The sequence below is a fragment of the Neophocaena asiaeorientalis genome, unplaced genomic scaffold (genome assembly GCF_003031525.2).
Source record: "Neophocaena asiaeorientalis asiaeorientalis breed wild unplaced genomic scaffold, Neophocaena_asiaeorientalis_V1.1 scaffold388, whole genome shotgun sequence".
NCBI lineage: Eukaryota > Metazoa > Chordata > Mammalia > Artiodactyla > Phocoenidae > Neophocaena > Neophocaena asiaeorientalis.
Window position 1 is genome coordinate 4,352,876 of NW_020172738.1, and position 15,515 is coordinate 4,368,390.

At 33.9% G+C, this 15,515-nt stretch overlaps 1 protein-coding gene across 5 annotated transcripts in view; it reads right to left on the bottom strand.

Moving 5' to 3' along the window:
• The window catches only part of AGFG1 (ArfGAP with FG repeats 1), a 70,615-nt gene that overhangs the window by 11,757 nt on the left and 43,343 nt on the right, over positions 1 to 15,515 (bottom strand). For 4 of the 5 annotated variants that reach the window (XM_024740553.1, XM_024740552.1, XM_024740551.1 and 1 more), the window contains exons 4-8: positions 11,817 to 11,979; positions 10,625 to 10,778; positions 4,745 to 4,864; positions 2,497 to 2,706; positions 1,223 to 1,403 (exon numbers count right to left, since the gene is read on the bottom strand). In XM_024740553.1, coding sequence (XP_024596321.1) covers positions 1,223 to 1,403; positions 2,497 to 2,706; positions 4,745 to 4,864; positions 10,625 to 10,778; positions 11,817 to 11,979 — 828 coding nt within the window. The remainder of the gene's footprint in view (positions 1 to 1,222; positions 1,404 to 2,496; positions 2,707 to 4,744; positions 4,865 to 10,624; positions 10,779 to 11,816; positions 11,980 to 15,515) is intronic. The other variant, XM_024740554.1, reaches the window with a different exon arrangement.

Here is a 15,515-nt window from a genome sequence, read left to right on the forward strand (position 1 = left end):
GATGACTATTAGATGACTATTTGTACGGCTTGGTGCCAAAGCTGTAAATCAATGCTAAGGCACCAGCAAGTTTTACCTGTCATAGTTTTTGCACCATCAAAACAAATGTCAATTACTGAAAACATAAATAACCCCTCAGAATTATTATGAATTTAGGTTTTAACCTCACAGACCTTTTGAATGGGTCTCAGGTACTTCAAACATTCCATGGGTTACACTCTGGGGGATCACTTATGATTATAATGTAATACCAATAAACCATTTCATTACATATACCTGTCTATGTTTCCAGACTTTACGACCACATTGCTATAGTCCACTATTATATATGTGTAATGTAGACAACATTAGTAAAGCAAAAAATATATAAATACTCTAAATTTTATTCTTTGGATTCAATTTTTCCCATCTGCCATACAGAAAATTTGTTACTGAAGAGTGAGCCAAACTAGTTAATGTTACAATCTTACCATTTCTCTATGGAAAAGGTGCTAAAGGGAAATAAAAAGCTACTCGGATAACAAAAAAGAAGAGACAATCTGTAGGAATGGAAAACTAAGAGATGGGTAAGACACTATACAGGTAAGTCACGTGTACTTCTAGGTCTGCTTCCTTGACCCAAAGATGAAAAAGTCAAAACTAGAAGAGTTTTTAAAGACCAAATACTGTTAAAATGCAGTAGACTTTCTGCTGCCAAGAATTTCTTACACCCGATATATCTGAACACAGTAACAGGTATGTCTGTTTATAAATACCAGTATGACAAAAGAGATACAGAATTGGTCTTGGGTTCTGGTGCAAACATTTCTAAAACTGCTTATTTACAACTAAGGCTATAACATGCTACTTTAAGTGTTTAATCTTCATGACTGAGAACTGTACATTAAAAGCAAATAATTCTGTAAATGGATTCTCTGCTGAGTACAATTAAATTTGTATATGACTATCCATTTCAAGATGTGTATATACTCTAAATTACATTTTAGTGTTCAAGGGGAAAAAGTAACAAAGCCTTCGATTAAATAAAAAAATAAAACTATGGCACTTAACTCAAGGATTATATTTTAATTAGAAAATTTAAACACAGTTTCCTCAAACTTACAAAAATATTCAGGAATCTTTAAGCCCCAAATGGTCATTACTTAACAGCATTATTATTCAGAGTTGCAAAAAAGTTTAAAAGATAAAACACAAAGCAGGAACACAGACTAAGAAAAGCTACCTGCTAGCATTACTTGTGGAAGAATATGCATTACTGGAGGTGGCCGCGGAGCTGAAAACGCTGTCCAGTTCTGCCAGGGCTGCATACTTGTCTGAAGATGCACTTGACTGACTGGGAACTGAAACCACAGAACCAACAGGAGCTTTACCTGTGGTCCCAAACCCACTACCCTGATCACCACCTGTGAACAAACAAAAACATACTACATCAAAAATTTTAACTGATGCTTAACTTAATGCTTTCAACTTACAACCACATTTGCCATGAAACACATGTAAATTTAAAACCGATCTGGAGCTTAGCAAATAAATGGACATGATTCTAGAGTCTTATCCAATAAATAATCCAGAAAATATTGGACAAGATTAGTGCTATACATACCACTCTGATAAAGACAGCATACTGTTTCTGTAACAAAAACTAAGACACAGTACCAATAACATGTCTAGATTACACATAAAGAAGAAATTCTCAAAGTGCTACATTGAATCTGCAAGACGGGGACATCTCATTCAAGTGAACACATACACTCATAAAATGCTTGAACTATGTGAAGAGTCTATTAATAATATCATTTTCTCAGGGTTGTTCATGAAAAAATTAGAGATAGTAGTAAGAGAAAACATTCACAGAGCACTTACGATGTGCCAGGCACTGTTCTAAATGCCTCCCATGCAATAACACATATAATACAACTTTTTAAGGTCAATACTATTACTATTGCCCTCGTTTCGTAGGGTAGATGAGAAATCAGGCTCAGAGATTAGGATGCAGAATCCAGTCTGAAAGTAGACCCCTGCTGTTCCCCCACTACACTACGCACTTTGAGAGGCAAAAATACTAGCCTTAAGACCAAAACTAGGTATAAAAATACACTGTAAATATCTTGTTTCTTTAAATAAATACAAAAATATTAATAGAACATAGTTCAAAACAAATGTATCACAGAACCTACCAAATAATCCTCTAGTCATCTCTATTAATAGGATTTCTTGGCCCTTTATGGCCTTAGAACAATAAAGCATGCTTTCTAAGAAAAAATTAAATTTTTGTCAATTATTTTCTTTTAAATCTAGACGTTTACAAATAGTTTCTAGGCCTCCCATTGTGTAGTTATTTCAGATCCAAAATGTGCCAAATAGTCATGAACATTTAGTATGAACTAAACATCTATACAACTAAGAAAAGCACATCCTCAGATTTTAATAACTACAACCAAATTTAGAGGACTGTTTAATATACAAATTTGTATTCGTCTGTTTAAAGGTTGATACCTTGCCCGGCACTGAAGATATTGTCTAAATTAGCAAGTGCCGCATATTTGTCTGTAGTCTGTAGACCAGCTTTGTTCGCTGAAACTTTACTAACAGCTGATACTGTTTGATGACTCTGGGAAGTATTGAAGGTTCCAAAATCAGCACTGGAGGATTTGGGGAAGTTATCAAAATGAGCAAAATTAGCATTTACTGATCCAGCACTTCCACCTGTAACAGAACAGACAGAAAACTTGAAATTGCTAGATTTTTCCCAATATCCTTTGATAAAGATTATATGATCATTTCTTCCTAAATTAAGTGTTCTATAAACAATCCTAAATTCTTAAAATTAAAAACTGGCAAATGGCATTCAACTTTATCTACACGTGACTTTCCATAATTTACAGAACTAGATTTTCAAAGGCCCTGGCAACATACAGGGCAACAAGTTTCTGTGTGTAATTTTCTATCCTGGAATGAAGAAAATAATTCACAGGAGAGTGTCTCCATGCTACCTAATTTGGAACTCAGTTACTTCATAGAACATTCAGCTATGTATACTATGACATTTTACCAATTCTCCCTAAACAAACTCTGTAGGCAAGATGCAAAATATCTTACACTACAGAAGTTTTGTAGTTCCAACAGAGACCTGGTTGAAACAAATCCCAGGGTAGAGATTTTAAATGTTTACAATGTACTACTTTGATCCAAATTTCTTAAAAGGTGGTTTTTGAGCTTTAGACTTATTTTACTTGAAGAACTATTACTTAATTCCACATAATAATTTAATGTACACACAACACCACAATGTCTTCAGTAAAATTATGCCCTAATATATAGCTCAAGGAAAAAATTATTACATCAACTTTATCCTGCTAAGATTTTAAAGACTGTTCTGTATTCTAGAGAACTCCCTAAGGTACTACTAAAATACTAAAACCAGTATATATTCATTCTACACTGTTGGTGCTACACTTTTGATGTTGATTCTTTATGCCTAAACCATTAGTCTCAGCAATCAAGATGGTAGATAGATATAGATATTTATATATTAAAGTGAGAGAAAAGCACACTTATAGGTATTTCAGAAACAACGGTTACACCCTATTTTTTAAAAAACCACAAACACTTTCCATCAATCAGTTTTTTATGCATTCTAAAACAAATATATTTCTTTCAGGAATTAAACTCTAGTTGTTTTCGATTAAAACTAAGTAATGTTTGTATTTAAAAGACTGTGATCTGCTACAAGGAGCTGATGAACAAAGTACATACTGAGCTTTCAAAATCTGTATGAAGAAATTTATTTCAAATTAATAAAAACTGAATTATTAAATCAACTAACTCTGTTATCGTATACTACTATGTTCTCTGAGGTTAGCAATAGTGGAGAGAGTAAAAGTGAGAATTTCTGAAAGATTATAATTAAAAGATGATTAACATTCTATAATTGAAAAACCTAAAAAATATAGCACAAAACATACAAATTAGTAAAAGATGCCTACGTGACAACAGAACTTACTGTTGGAAGCCTGGAGAGGAAAAGCTGAAGTAAATTCACCAAAACTGCAGCTAGATGAAAGCATTCTAAATGCTGGACAGCCAGATATTATGTAAATGATGAAATTTAAAGAAAAAAAAAAAAAAGAAAGAAAGAAAATTGAAAGAAAAGGCTTTAAGACAATACAGAGTTAAAAGCTGAAGGAAAAATAATCAGCCAAAGATCTAAACAGAGGTTCAATGAGTTTCTGAAAACAATACAGTTTATGGGAGAGCATTCAATTTTTAAAGACCAATTCCTGCACAGAAAACTATTTAAAGTTTATTAAAGTGACTGTTAAATAATCTACTCAACTAATAATATTTATTTTCTGAAGCTTGTTGCCCTGAAAATTACTTAACGTTTTTAGTTCTATGGAAGCAAGCAATCAACTAGCTTCCTTTATTCAGAGCTTAAATCGTAATGTGTTTTGTGAACCTAAAAAACTTTTAGTACTTTAATATCTCTGTGCCTAAGAAATTTAAGGAAGATTCATGTGCAGGAAAAGGAGAATAGATGTGAATTAGACAAAATACTAGCGTTCAGAAAAACGAACAAAGAAAAATATAAAGATTTCAGGTTTCCCCAGAGCTTTGTAAGACAGAACTAATTTAGAACCAGATAATCACAGAATTTAAGTTTAGAGTAATGTTCCAAAACTACCTCTAGAGAGTTTTTTATTTTTTGAAGTAAACATTTAAGCATAATGCTGGAGAGCTCTACCTGTAGATTGGGGCTGAAAAGAAGAGTGGCTTGCTGTGGGGAAACCTCCAAAATTACTCGAACCACTAGACTGTCCAAATGCATCAAAGTTTGCAAAATCTGCATTTGCAGAATTCTGAGCTGTAAATGGTAAGGAACAATATATGTTAATGAATATGAAAATTATAAATGAAAAATATGACAAATGAATTTAAGAATTTTATGAAAGTTTCTATGTCTCACAACTTACTTTAAAGAAAACTCATTTAGAAATCAGATTTTAAATTCTACCAGTGTTTATTTCACCCAACTTCAAGCAATTTATTAAAGGGTATCCAGGAATTTCCAAAAATGATAAATGATACACAATGATAAATTTGTACACAATAGCCTTTGAGTGACCTCAGGAATAGTACTGTAAAGTGCCTCTATTAAAGGAAACTCTGAATTAAGAGCACTAAATATTTAGTTACAGTAAAGCAGACAGAGATGCAGGATACATTTGGAAAATTCAGATTTAAAATAGTGATAAGTGATTCATCAGTTATGTGAATCTAAAATAATGATACAAAGATGGCTTAATTACATTAAATCTTTTGATTGCTTTTTGAGTTTACAACGATGTCACACCATAGCATATTTAAAAAAAGAAAACTCGAGTGTATAAAAAGAAGGACATGATCACCAAATACATTGAAGATACTCATATTTTATTAGGAGGCTGCCATTTTAAAACACATATTAAAACTTAAGAAACGATAAAAACGTAAAAATCATAGCATAAATGCACCTCATACCCAGTGAAAAAGACCAACTGGTATTTCCCAACTGGTCACCAACCTAAGAGCAAAACTCCAGGCTTCCCTAAAGTTAAAATATGTAAGTAAAACGAAATAACTCAAAAAACTTTTTTTAAGGCCAAAACAGATGCTGGATAAGATTTTTATAGAGGATAAGATAAGAATAAGAAGTGGCTGGTATGCAGGAAAGGGAATGCTAAGTGGTAAGAACGAAAAGCATGTCCAAAAGATGGAGAAAGATTATAATATGTCACCAACAAAGTGAGTGAGCCACTTAAACCCTCTGCAGGCAATTCTACTTCTAGGTAGTTTTTGTAAAGTGATAATATTGCAAATGAGCATGGCTGAATCTAACAGCTAAACAATGTGTTTTTTATAATAATGAAAAACTTAGAAACTCAAATGGCCGCCGAGAGATCACTTAAATATATTATGGAACATCACACAATGGAATATAATGCAGCCATTTAAAAAATTCATGTAAAAGAATATTTAGCCCTATACAAAAATACTTACAGCTAAGTAAGTAAGATAAATAGGTTAATAAATTCCAGATACATTTTCATCTGCTAATTTCATTAAACATGGCATCATGTGCATAGAAAATCTGCATTTTAGTTAAATCAAAGTAGTGAGATTTCAGGTAGGTATCATTTCCTTCTTTGTTTGCCTGAGTTCGCTAAGCTTTTTCAATGAATATGTACTCTACTTATAAACAAACCAAAAGAAGTCACTAAGCAAAAAAATTTTCCATTAACAAAGTAAAACATTATTCTAGGAAGAAAATCAGGAAAACTTAACAGTATTTCATGTAATTGCTGTTTTATCTATCTAAATGGATATGACGGGGGCGGGAGAGGAATGTACCTAGAGTAACCCCCTTTTCCTACACAGCTGTGCCACTTCCCTTCTAGTGTCTTCACACCTACCACTTCTGATGAGTGGAGTGCTATCCCCACATGTCACTGCTCACACTGCGTTCTTAAAAACCTTTTTGAAACACATCTGACCTGACCCTTAAGCACTACACACTAGAACCTAAATTAAAAGGCTGCTTATTGCTTAACAATATAAATTCTGTATTCTGGACTCCCTACAATATTTTGTCTGTTTTTACTTAATATGATAAAATTCAACTTTTTTACAGGCTGAAATTTGACTTTCCCCAAAAGAAATATAATGGAAGAAATACTAATAGATAAATAATAAATTTAAAAAATTAATTTCCTAAAAAATATTTTGAAAGGAATATCTATACCAGTTTAAACATAAGTTTAAATAGTTACCATTTAGCATTGCTGAGAACACCAGTAAAAAAGTACAGTTTAGTGAAAAGGGAATCTAAGATAAGAATCAGGGAACTCCATCCTAACATAAGTAACTGTAAACCACTGGACAAGTCCCTCAATTGTTCTGGCTCTACCAGTATTCTCACTAACAAAATGAGAAGATTTGCTAGATGGTCTCTACTAGCAAAACCAACAAACACTATAATTCTACAACTTATGAAACAACAGAAATAAATTTCTTAAGAGCTTTGAAATACTAAGCCAAAGAGAAGAAAATTCTACTAAAAGACAAAATAAGTTTATTAAGGCCAAAATAGGTAATATAACTATAAACCAAATGAATAGAGAACACGATATAGGAAATTCTCAAATTTAGAGTGGATTATATTCCAAAATGCAAGTTTCCAAGTTTTTTGAACACTTAGCTATACAGTTGAGAACGACAAATGAAACATCTGTCCCTTGTAGAAACAAGAATTGGGTCCCTAAGCTAGTTTGTGGCTTATAACCTCGAACATATATGTAGCCTATAATAATACATATTCTACATTTAACTTGTATTTAGAACATCATATGGGAAAATTTTACATTTAACATGTTTCAAACAACATCGGGGAAAAAAATCAGTTCAATGCAGGCTTCCCTGGTGGCACAGTGGTTGAGAGTCTGCCTGCTAATGCAGGGGACACGGGTTCGAGCCCTGGTCTGGGAGGATCCCACATGCCGCGGAGCAACTGGGCCCGTGAGCCACAACTACTGAGCCTGCGCGTCTGGAGCCTGTGCTCCGCAACAAGAGAGGCTGCGATAGTGAGAGGCCCACGCACCACGATGAAGAGTGGCCCCCGCTTGCCACAACTAGAGAAAGCCCTCGCGCAGAAACGAAGACCAAACACAGCAAAAATAAATTTATTAATAAACTCCTACCCCCAACATCTTCTTAAAAAAAAAAATCAGTTCAATGCAATCCATTTTGTTGGGCAAGCCTATTTTATCACATTTATATTTTCCCAATGATTTCCCACCAGAGCACCAAACACACTCATCAAATACCTATTCACTATAGCAAGACAGGGTTTTGTAATACTTCTATCCATTTTTATTTGTAGACACTGAATCTACTGTCTTCAACAACTGATTATAGTAACTTTTTAAATTTGTAAAGTGTTACGGAATGAAACTGATAAACACAACTTTGGAAATTAAACACTAATAAATTCAGTAAACAAAAATTACTATCTGGAACCTCAAACAATCTCTACACAAAGAAATCCAAACTAAAAAGAATGTGACAAAATAATAAAGATGCTTTTTACGGTCTTATTCAAAAACTACAAAGGAGTCAACTCAGAATTTAGAATTTAAGGCACCAAGTTAATGAGCCTGAATCTTGCCAAGAGTTGTCTTTACTCTTCGGTGAGCAACAGATACTCATGAGAAAGGAAAAAAAAAATGTAGAGACCAGAGGATGGAAACAGGCAACCCTCATCAAATTCAGCTGACAAACAGACTTTGTTTCACCTATATGATAGTTTATTTTCATTAATTCCTAACATTTAAAAAGAGAGCATTTCACATTACATAACAAGTTTTCATACTTCTCTTAAAAGAAAATCGGTATATTTAGTAATCCTGAGCCTGTATTTTCATGTGGCAACAGGAGATTATAGACCATCCCCCTTTGAAAGGGGCACTGCATTATATTATTCATTTGTGTTAACTGGGTGGCAAGGCAATTGAGTTTGACATCCCTCATATAAGGTATGGCCAAAATCAATTACAGTTTACAGTTCACAGGTTTTGTGATACGTTTATTACCAAGCAAAATAACTATTACATGCTGTAGTAAATTATGTTTCTAACTGCATGCCTATTTCTGTAGAAGATGACTTTTCCTCAACATAATACTGACCCCACCACTGACACATATCCACACACACACCAACTCAGCCAGAATGTTCAAATAAAGAAGGGTAAAGACTTCTGGCTTTTAACCCACTGAACTATCTGCAAAAGAACAGTTTTCCCTTTAAAACAATGCCGGCCAGATTGGCGTATCTGAATAATTAGTTTGCTATTAAAAGTTCCATTTGTCATATCAATGTGTTCAGGAGAAAATTTTCACCTAATTTTTTTTTTTTTTTTTAAATGATAAGTTCAGGGCAAAAACTCAGCTATCAATGACTTTGTATCTATGAACCATGTATGGAAAAGTAAAAATTCAGAGTGCTTGCAAAGGCTCTGGAAAAAGACATTTCAGATTGAACCGTGACACCAATTTAAAACTTACTTAAGGTAAAATGTGAAAGATGGCATCAACTATACTAGAAGGGAAAATAAATGAGTAATTTTATTAGCTTGTTCTTGCAATATCCATATATATTTTATGCTCCTGGGATCAATCAAATGAAGTAAGAAAAGAGTGATCTGAGTAGTCATCTGTAAATACAAAAGAACTTCAGGCTAAAAAACTATTACTCTCAGGCAACCTGACCTAATCTACATGGTTATTCAACTACTTCCTCACAGACACATCTGTCCTACCATTTCTGCCATATGTGGAAAAGAGACAAAATAGTTAAGATTTACTATCTTCTATCAATCTGATAAAATCATACATTTCTCTCTCTTTTAACATTTTCTACAATTAAATAATGACAATTATTTTCAAAAAGCATTTTAAGGGAGTTATTAAAAGTATGAGGGTAATCACTGCACAAATTAGTCTGTGGAGCTGCACTGTCTTGTCTATTTTTGGCTAATATGATTACACAGAAAAGTGTAACATCAATTCCCTGACTTGCAAATATTCACAAATTGCGTTTAGAGACAAAAACAAAAACACACATACACACACAGAAGGGAAACATGAAATAAGTCATGAAATAAGCTGAAAATTTACAAAAGAGTTTGGCAGTTACTTTTCCATCATTTCAAATTACATTTCCATAAATCTAAAACTGATATAAATGCAGAATACTCATAAATTACAGAAGGTTCACTCTCTATTCACTGAGTCTTCCACCAACTCTTTTGGCCACCATTCGAAAACCAAGAGGGGGGACAGAAGCTAGGGCTCCTGTCTGCTCAGAGAGGGAACTGGCTTCCCACCTAGAGGATGAAGGGAAGAGTCTCCTCAGCCTCCTTCTAGACTTCTGGGCTCAGCCAATGTAAAGCAGATGGAAACCTACCACAGCCCTAACAGCGCAAGCCTCCCTATTTCTTACCCTTCTCAGTACAATCTCTCCTGAAAGAAATTCTCATCCTAGAATCCCTTTTGAAAAGCAAACACACACACAGACACAAACATACATAAATCACACCACAACTTCCTTCTGTAGCATATTCTTAGAAAATGTTTCCACTGGTATTTAAAACAAAAAATTCCTTCAATGCTTGATAGAAATAAATGTGGCTGAAGAGCAGGTTTTCTATAATTTTCCAAACTATCTCAAAAGGCACATTTCTGGATGCATATATACATGACATACTTTGTACCATTATTATCCAACTATAAGCCAGGACATGAAATTGAAAGGAAAAAAAATAAGTGGGATAGTATCACAATTTCATAGGTGAATAAAAGAAGGTAAAATAAATCCCAAAGTACTAATAGGAAATCAATTCAGTAAGCACTGGCTTCAGTTATGCTTAAAGAACAGTGAAATATATACATGCAAAAAACAGAAAGCAAAGTTTCAAATTATCAAATAAAACTGCTTCAAAATGACCAAATCAATTCTTAAATTAGTGTACAATATTTAATTTGATGATTATTCAATCACTCTGGCAAAAGCTGCTGGGAAAAAACTTACCTGCATGACTGTTGAAATGTGCAAAGTTTGCAAAATTGGCTGTAGCTGTTGACTGAGGTGCTGGAGCAGCAAAGATGTCTGAGCCAAGATCACTTAAAAGGTCAAACTGCTTCTTTTCCTGCTGCTGCCCTTGAGAGCGACCTACAACAGGAGACTATAAACCACATATTAACTATAAAGAGCTTCCAGTCAGATCTGCTGAATTTTTATACCACTACTTCCAATTCACCAAGCTTAAAACACAGTTTAAAGATTACATAATCTTCCATTTGTAGAGTTTTGAGTTCTTTGATGTTTTTTGAAAAGCACAAATTTTCAACATCTATTCCCATATTATCTTTCAATGTTAAGTACAGAGTCAAAAGCAATGAAATACAATTACAACAGTTGTTACACCTCATGACACAAGACAGACTTACTGCTAAGACAGTATGATGATAAGGCTTTCGTAGAACAAATCTTTTATCCATGGGAAGAGTTACAATATACTGACTTTACCCTTCTCTTCATTTTCTACTCAGACCTTTGATGAAAGTGGAGCAACTTATCTAGATGCCCTAGTATGTGCATTATTTTAAAAGGTGGAATTTAATTCAAAGAGTACCATGCCTCAGAATCATTCTTGTGTAGGACAGACATTATAATGCCACACAGTAACAGATCTGTCACAGCTCACTGACTATCATGAAGTACAGAAGCATAAACTCTAGACACCAACTGCTGAAAAGACTTCAGTTTTTTAGAATATGCTATGTAATGCAAAGCCACCTGCATTTCAACGATAAACATGCTTCACAATCAGGATGGAGAAAAAATTCTATGCTTGAGAAACCCTTTCCTGTAAAAGAATATCACAGAGGCCATACTGTTCTAACTCTGATGGTCGCCACAGATTCATGTTTTACCACTGTATGTTATATGATACGTATGATAAATGTGTTGATAGATAGCTGTAACAATGTTCCTGTACAGCTTTACAAACTCATATTCACAATAGCATTCGCAATAGCAAAAAGAACAAACACAGACACATTCCAACCACTTAACCAAGTATCTTTTAATGTATTATAAACCATTAGGACACAATGCTACTGGTATATAAGGTTACGCAACTGTCTTAATGAATTCCCAAATTCATGGTACTCAATCCTCCTTAAGTAGAAGCCTCTACAAAGACTTAAAAACTACTCACCTGACTAGGTGTGCCCTTATTTAAATGCAGTGCTGGTGCTGAATCTCCTAAAAGAGATTTCAGTGGTTTGACCTCAGGTGTGCTGCTTGTGCTACTGGCAGAGGACCCTGAAATAGATGCATGAACTGATGCCACCACTTTGGCTTGTTCTGGTGGGACATACCTAAAACATATGAAAAGTTAAACAGGCAGTTAACTAAGGAAGATGTACGGAACACTAAGCTCAAAATGATAAGCTTAATTCTAATTTTGTACAAGACTGGTTTGATATTAATCTTATTTCAAAACCGTCTTAGAACTGACAGCTTAAGACTACACTTAATTAAAGTATTCAGAGAAAGGGTAATAAAGACTAACCACAAAACTTGTTTTGATTATTTACTTACAGTTTTTCTAATAAATACAATATATTAAATAACTGCTTTTTTTAAAAAAGAGGACTCGTAGTTAATCATGATGATATTTAATTAATAACTCTAATTTTTAAAAACCAAAGTATCGTATGCTCATAAATAACGTTTGAAAACAGAGAAGGAAGGAGAAACATTTATTATATTACACTTAGTAGCCCAAAATATAAAGGTCTATTACAAATCTATAAGATTAACAACACAATTTTTAAATGGACAGAAGCAATTCACCAAGGGAGACAAAGAAATGAAAATACTTGTAACCGAATAAAAATGTAAATTAAAATGACATTCGCATTTGATCTGAGTATAAACTTTACAAACTGTGTTACTCTCTATTAAAATACATAAATAGGTATACTCTGTGCCCCAGAAGTACCATTTCTAGTAACTTATCCTTAGGAAATAATTGACTAACTGTACACACATAAATGTATACGTAGGTTATCACAGCACTCCTTAAAATTTTTTAAATTGGACAATAAACCAAAATCCACCAGGAGAAAAATGCTTAAAAGGATTATACTAACATCTATATAATAGAATAAGACATAGCTACTCTGTCTTGACATGCAAAGATGTCCATAAGACTTTACAGGTCTTTCTCGTTTGATCTCAGTCATGTAAGAATTCACAGGATCAAGGGAGTAAAGGAAGGAAAGAGAGGTAGTAAGAATATAACGCCTAAATATTGGCAACGTTAATCTCCAGAGCTGGGATTATGTGAGAGCTTTTGCTCTCTGTATTTCTGGGGTTTGTTCTACCTACCCTCCTTCCCCATATTACACAGGTGGGAGAAGTAGAAAAACAGAGCTTTTCTACTCTGTTCCAGAATCTGAGTTCAAATCCCAACTCCATCACTCGATAGCTATGAAACGTAGGGCAAACTACTTCAACTCTCTGTGCATCCAAATTTTCTTCTAAAACACTGACATATGGTTGTTATGAGGTATAAACAAGTTAACATTTATGAAGTACTCAGAACAGTTTTCTGGTACAGGTGTTAGCTATACAAGTGTTGGCAATTATCAAATTATATAATAATCACGAACAATAAAACTGCTTTGTTTTTTCCAGTATATGGGAGAAAACAGGAAGTCACACTTTCCCATAATTTGGCCTATCAGTGATAATGCCAATTTCTGAGTATAGCCAAGTCTTATTAACGGATAAAATCAGATAATAGTCTTTGGCTCAAAGGCTTCCTTAACTAAAAGTAAAACAGCTAAGCATGTATAGCATAGGAATTGAGTCTGAAAACTGGTTAAAAGAACAATTTCAAAATCCCTTTAGATGACAGCAACAGTCTCAATGTTCTAAGTGCAGTTGCCCAGTAAGGCTTTTTAGGGAGAGTGCATTTGGATAGTGCTTATGCCCTGTTAAAAACCCACTGCCCCACTCCAGTTACACGTCTCAAGTATGCGGGTATGCAGGACTGTGAGTTTAAAATGCACAGGTCCCAGCCTAGCTGAATGTTGGTCACTCCCTCTCCCCTACCCAACAACTGAAGTTTGTATTTGTATTTCTCTTATTAACTATCCTGTTTCTTAGGACAGAAAAGATAACACAAATTATAATTATTTGAGGTTTACAATTATTTGCTTACTGTTTAAATGAATTATTTTTATTTTGTTATTATTATTAATGTGGGGGGGAGTTTCTGGTTTTAATTCTATAAACCTTATTCACACACACTTTTCTCTTAGTAGTTGAAGCTAAACTATCTGAAATCCCAGCTAAGTCCTATTCAAACTAACTCTGAGCTGGTAAAAGTAAAACTGTTGGGAAAATCAAAAATTAGGCCAAGGCTATCAAGCAGAAATGTCTTAACTACAGGAAAGGGTCTAGGAAAAGGTCTAAGAAATTAAGTACTAAAATGATAAAAAGATAATTATACACTTCATTTTAAGAGAATCACTTATGGCACCATGTTTTTACTATCACTGCATCTTCTAAGTTTTTTCTTTCCTGAACTAAAATCTTACTGATATGTTTTCTTCTATATTCATACTTAATGTTTCTAGTAATGCTGAATATATAGCCCTGGCAAAAATTAGTCTCCTCTAGGGAATACAAAGTTCACAGAACATACAAATCAGAGCCACTTCTTTCTACCATGCTCACTTAATGTAGGTAGAGATATCTCACTCATAACCATGGCAAGTATTCCTGAACCAAAACAAGCTCTTGAAGATATTCTCTGGGTTCAAATACAGCTCCTCAGGGAAACAAGAGGCCATGTACTTCCTCATTACCTATTCCTTCTATTTGTGACTCTCTCTCATCTTCTTAACGTCCCAAGAAGGAAAATATACACTACTGAATACTGATAAAGAAACAACCAAGAATTCATCACTGAGTTTCAGTAAACTGACTTAAATTGTACTCATACAGGTAAAAATGAAGAGCTCAAAGTAACTGAACACTACTAGTTCTATGAATATACCCCCTGCTCTGCTTTAAAAGGCTTACTAGCCAATACATACCTGTCTTAATTCCTTTCTAAAAATTAACATCTGACAGATTTAGTTAAAAAGGTATAAAATCTTCCTTCTTAAACAGGTAGAGTAAAATGACTTCTTGGTTGGGCAGTGAGTGATATTTTGAGCAAAGAATTACTACAACACACAATTAAGTGAATGAACAGATTGCTTCATGAGTGCTTTACCATAGTGCCTAGTACATAAAAGACAGTAAATAAACACTTGCTAAATGAAGGAAGATTTCCGCCCCCTCAGTGGAGCAGGCAGAACATACACATTTATTGATTAATTTTGCTCTCTTACATGGATGCAGTTCGTGGTGCCCAAAATAATTACAATATTAAATCAAAGATCACTGATTACTGATTACAAAACACCATGACAGATATATAAATAATGGAAAAGTTTGAAATATCTGAAGAATTTCCAAAGTGTGACAGAGAGAAATGAAGTGAGCAAATGCTACTGGAGAAACAGCACTAAGAGACTTGCTCAGTGCAGGGCTGCCATAACCTGCAATTTGTAAAAAAAATCTGTGAAGTACAATAAAGTGAAGCACAGTAAAATGAGATGGGCCTATATATTGCACTTCCGTCATTCCCAGAATTGTGCCTGTGTCCCTTTTCAACCAATCTTTCCCCATTCGCCAACTGAAAAACATTAGATTTATTCCCACTTTTTTTTTTTACATCTTTATTGGAGTATAATTGCTTTACAATGGTGTGTTAGTTTCTGCTTTATAACAAAAGTGAAATCAGTTATACAAAGGAAGATTTTAAGAAAGGAGGCTTTATAAGACTAAAATG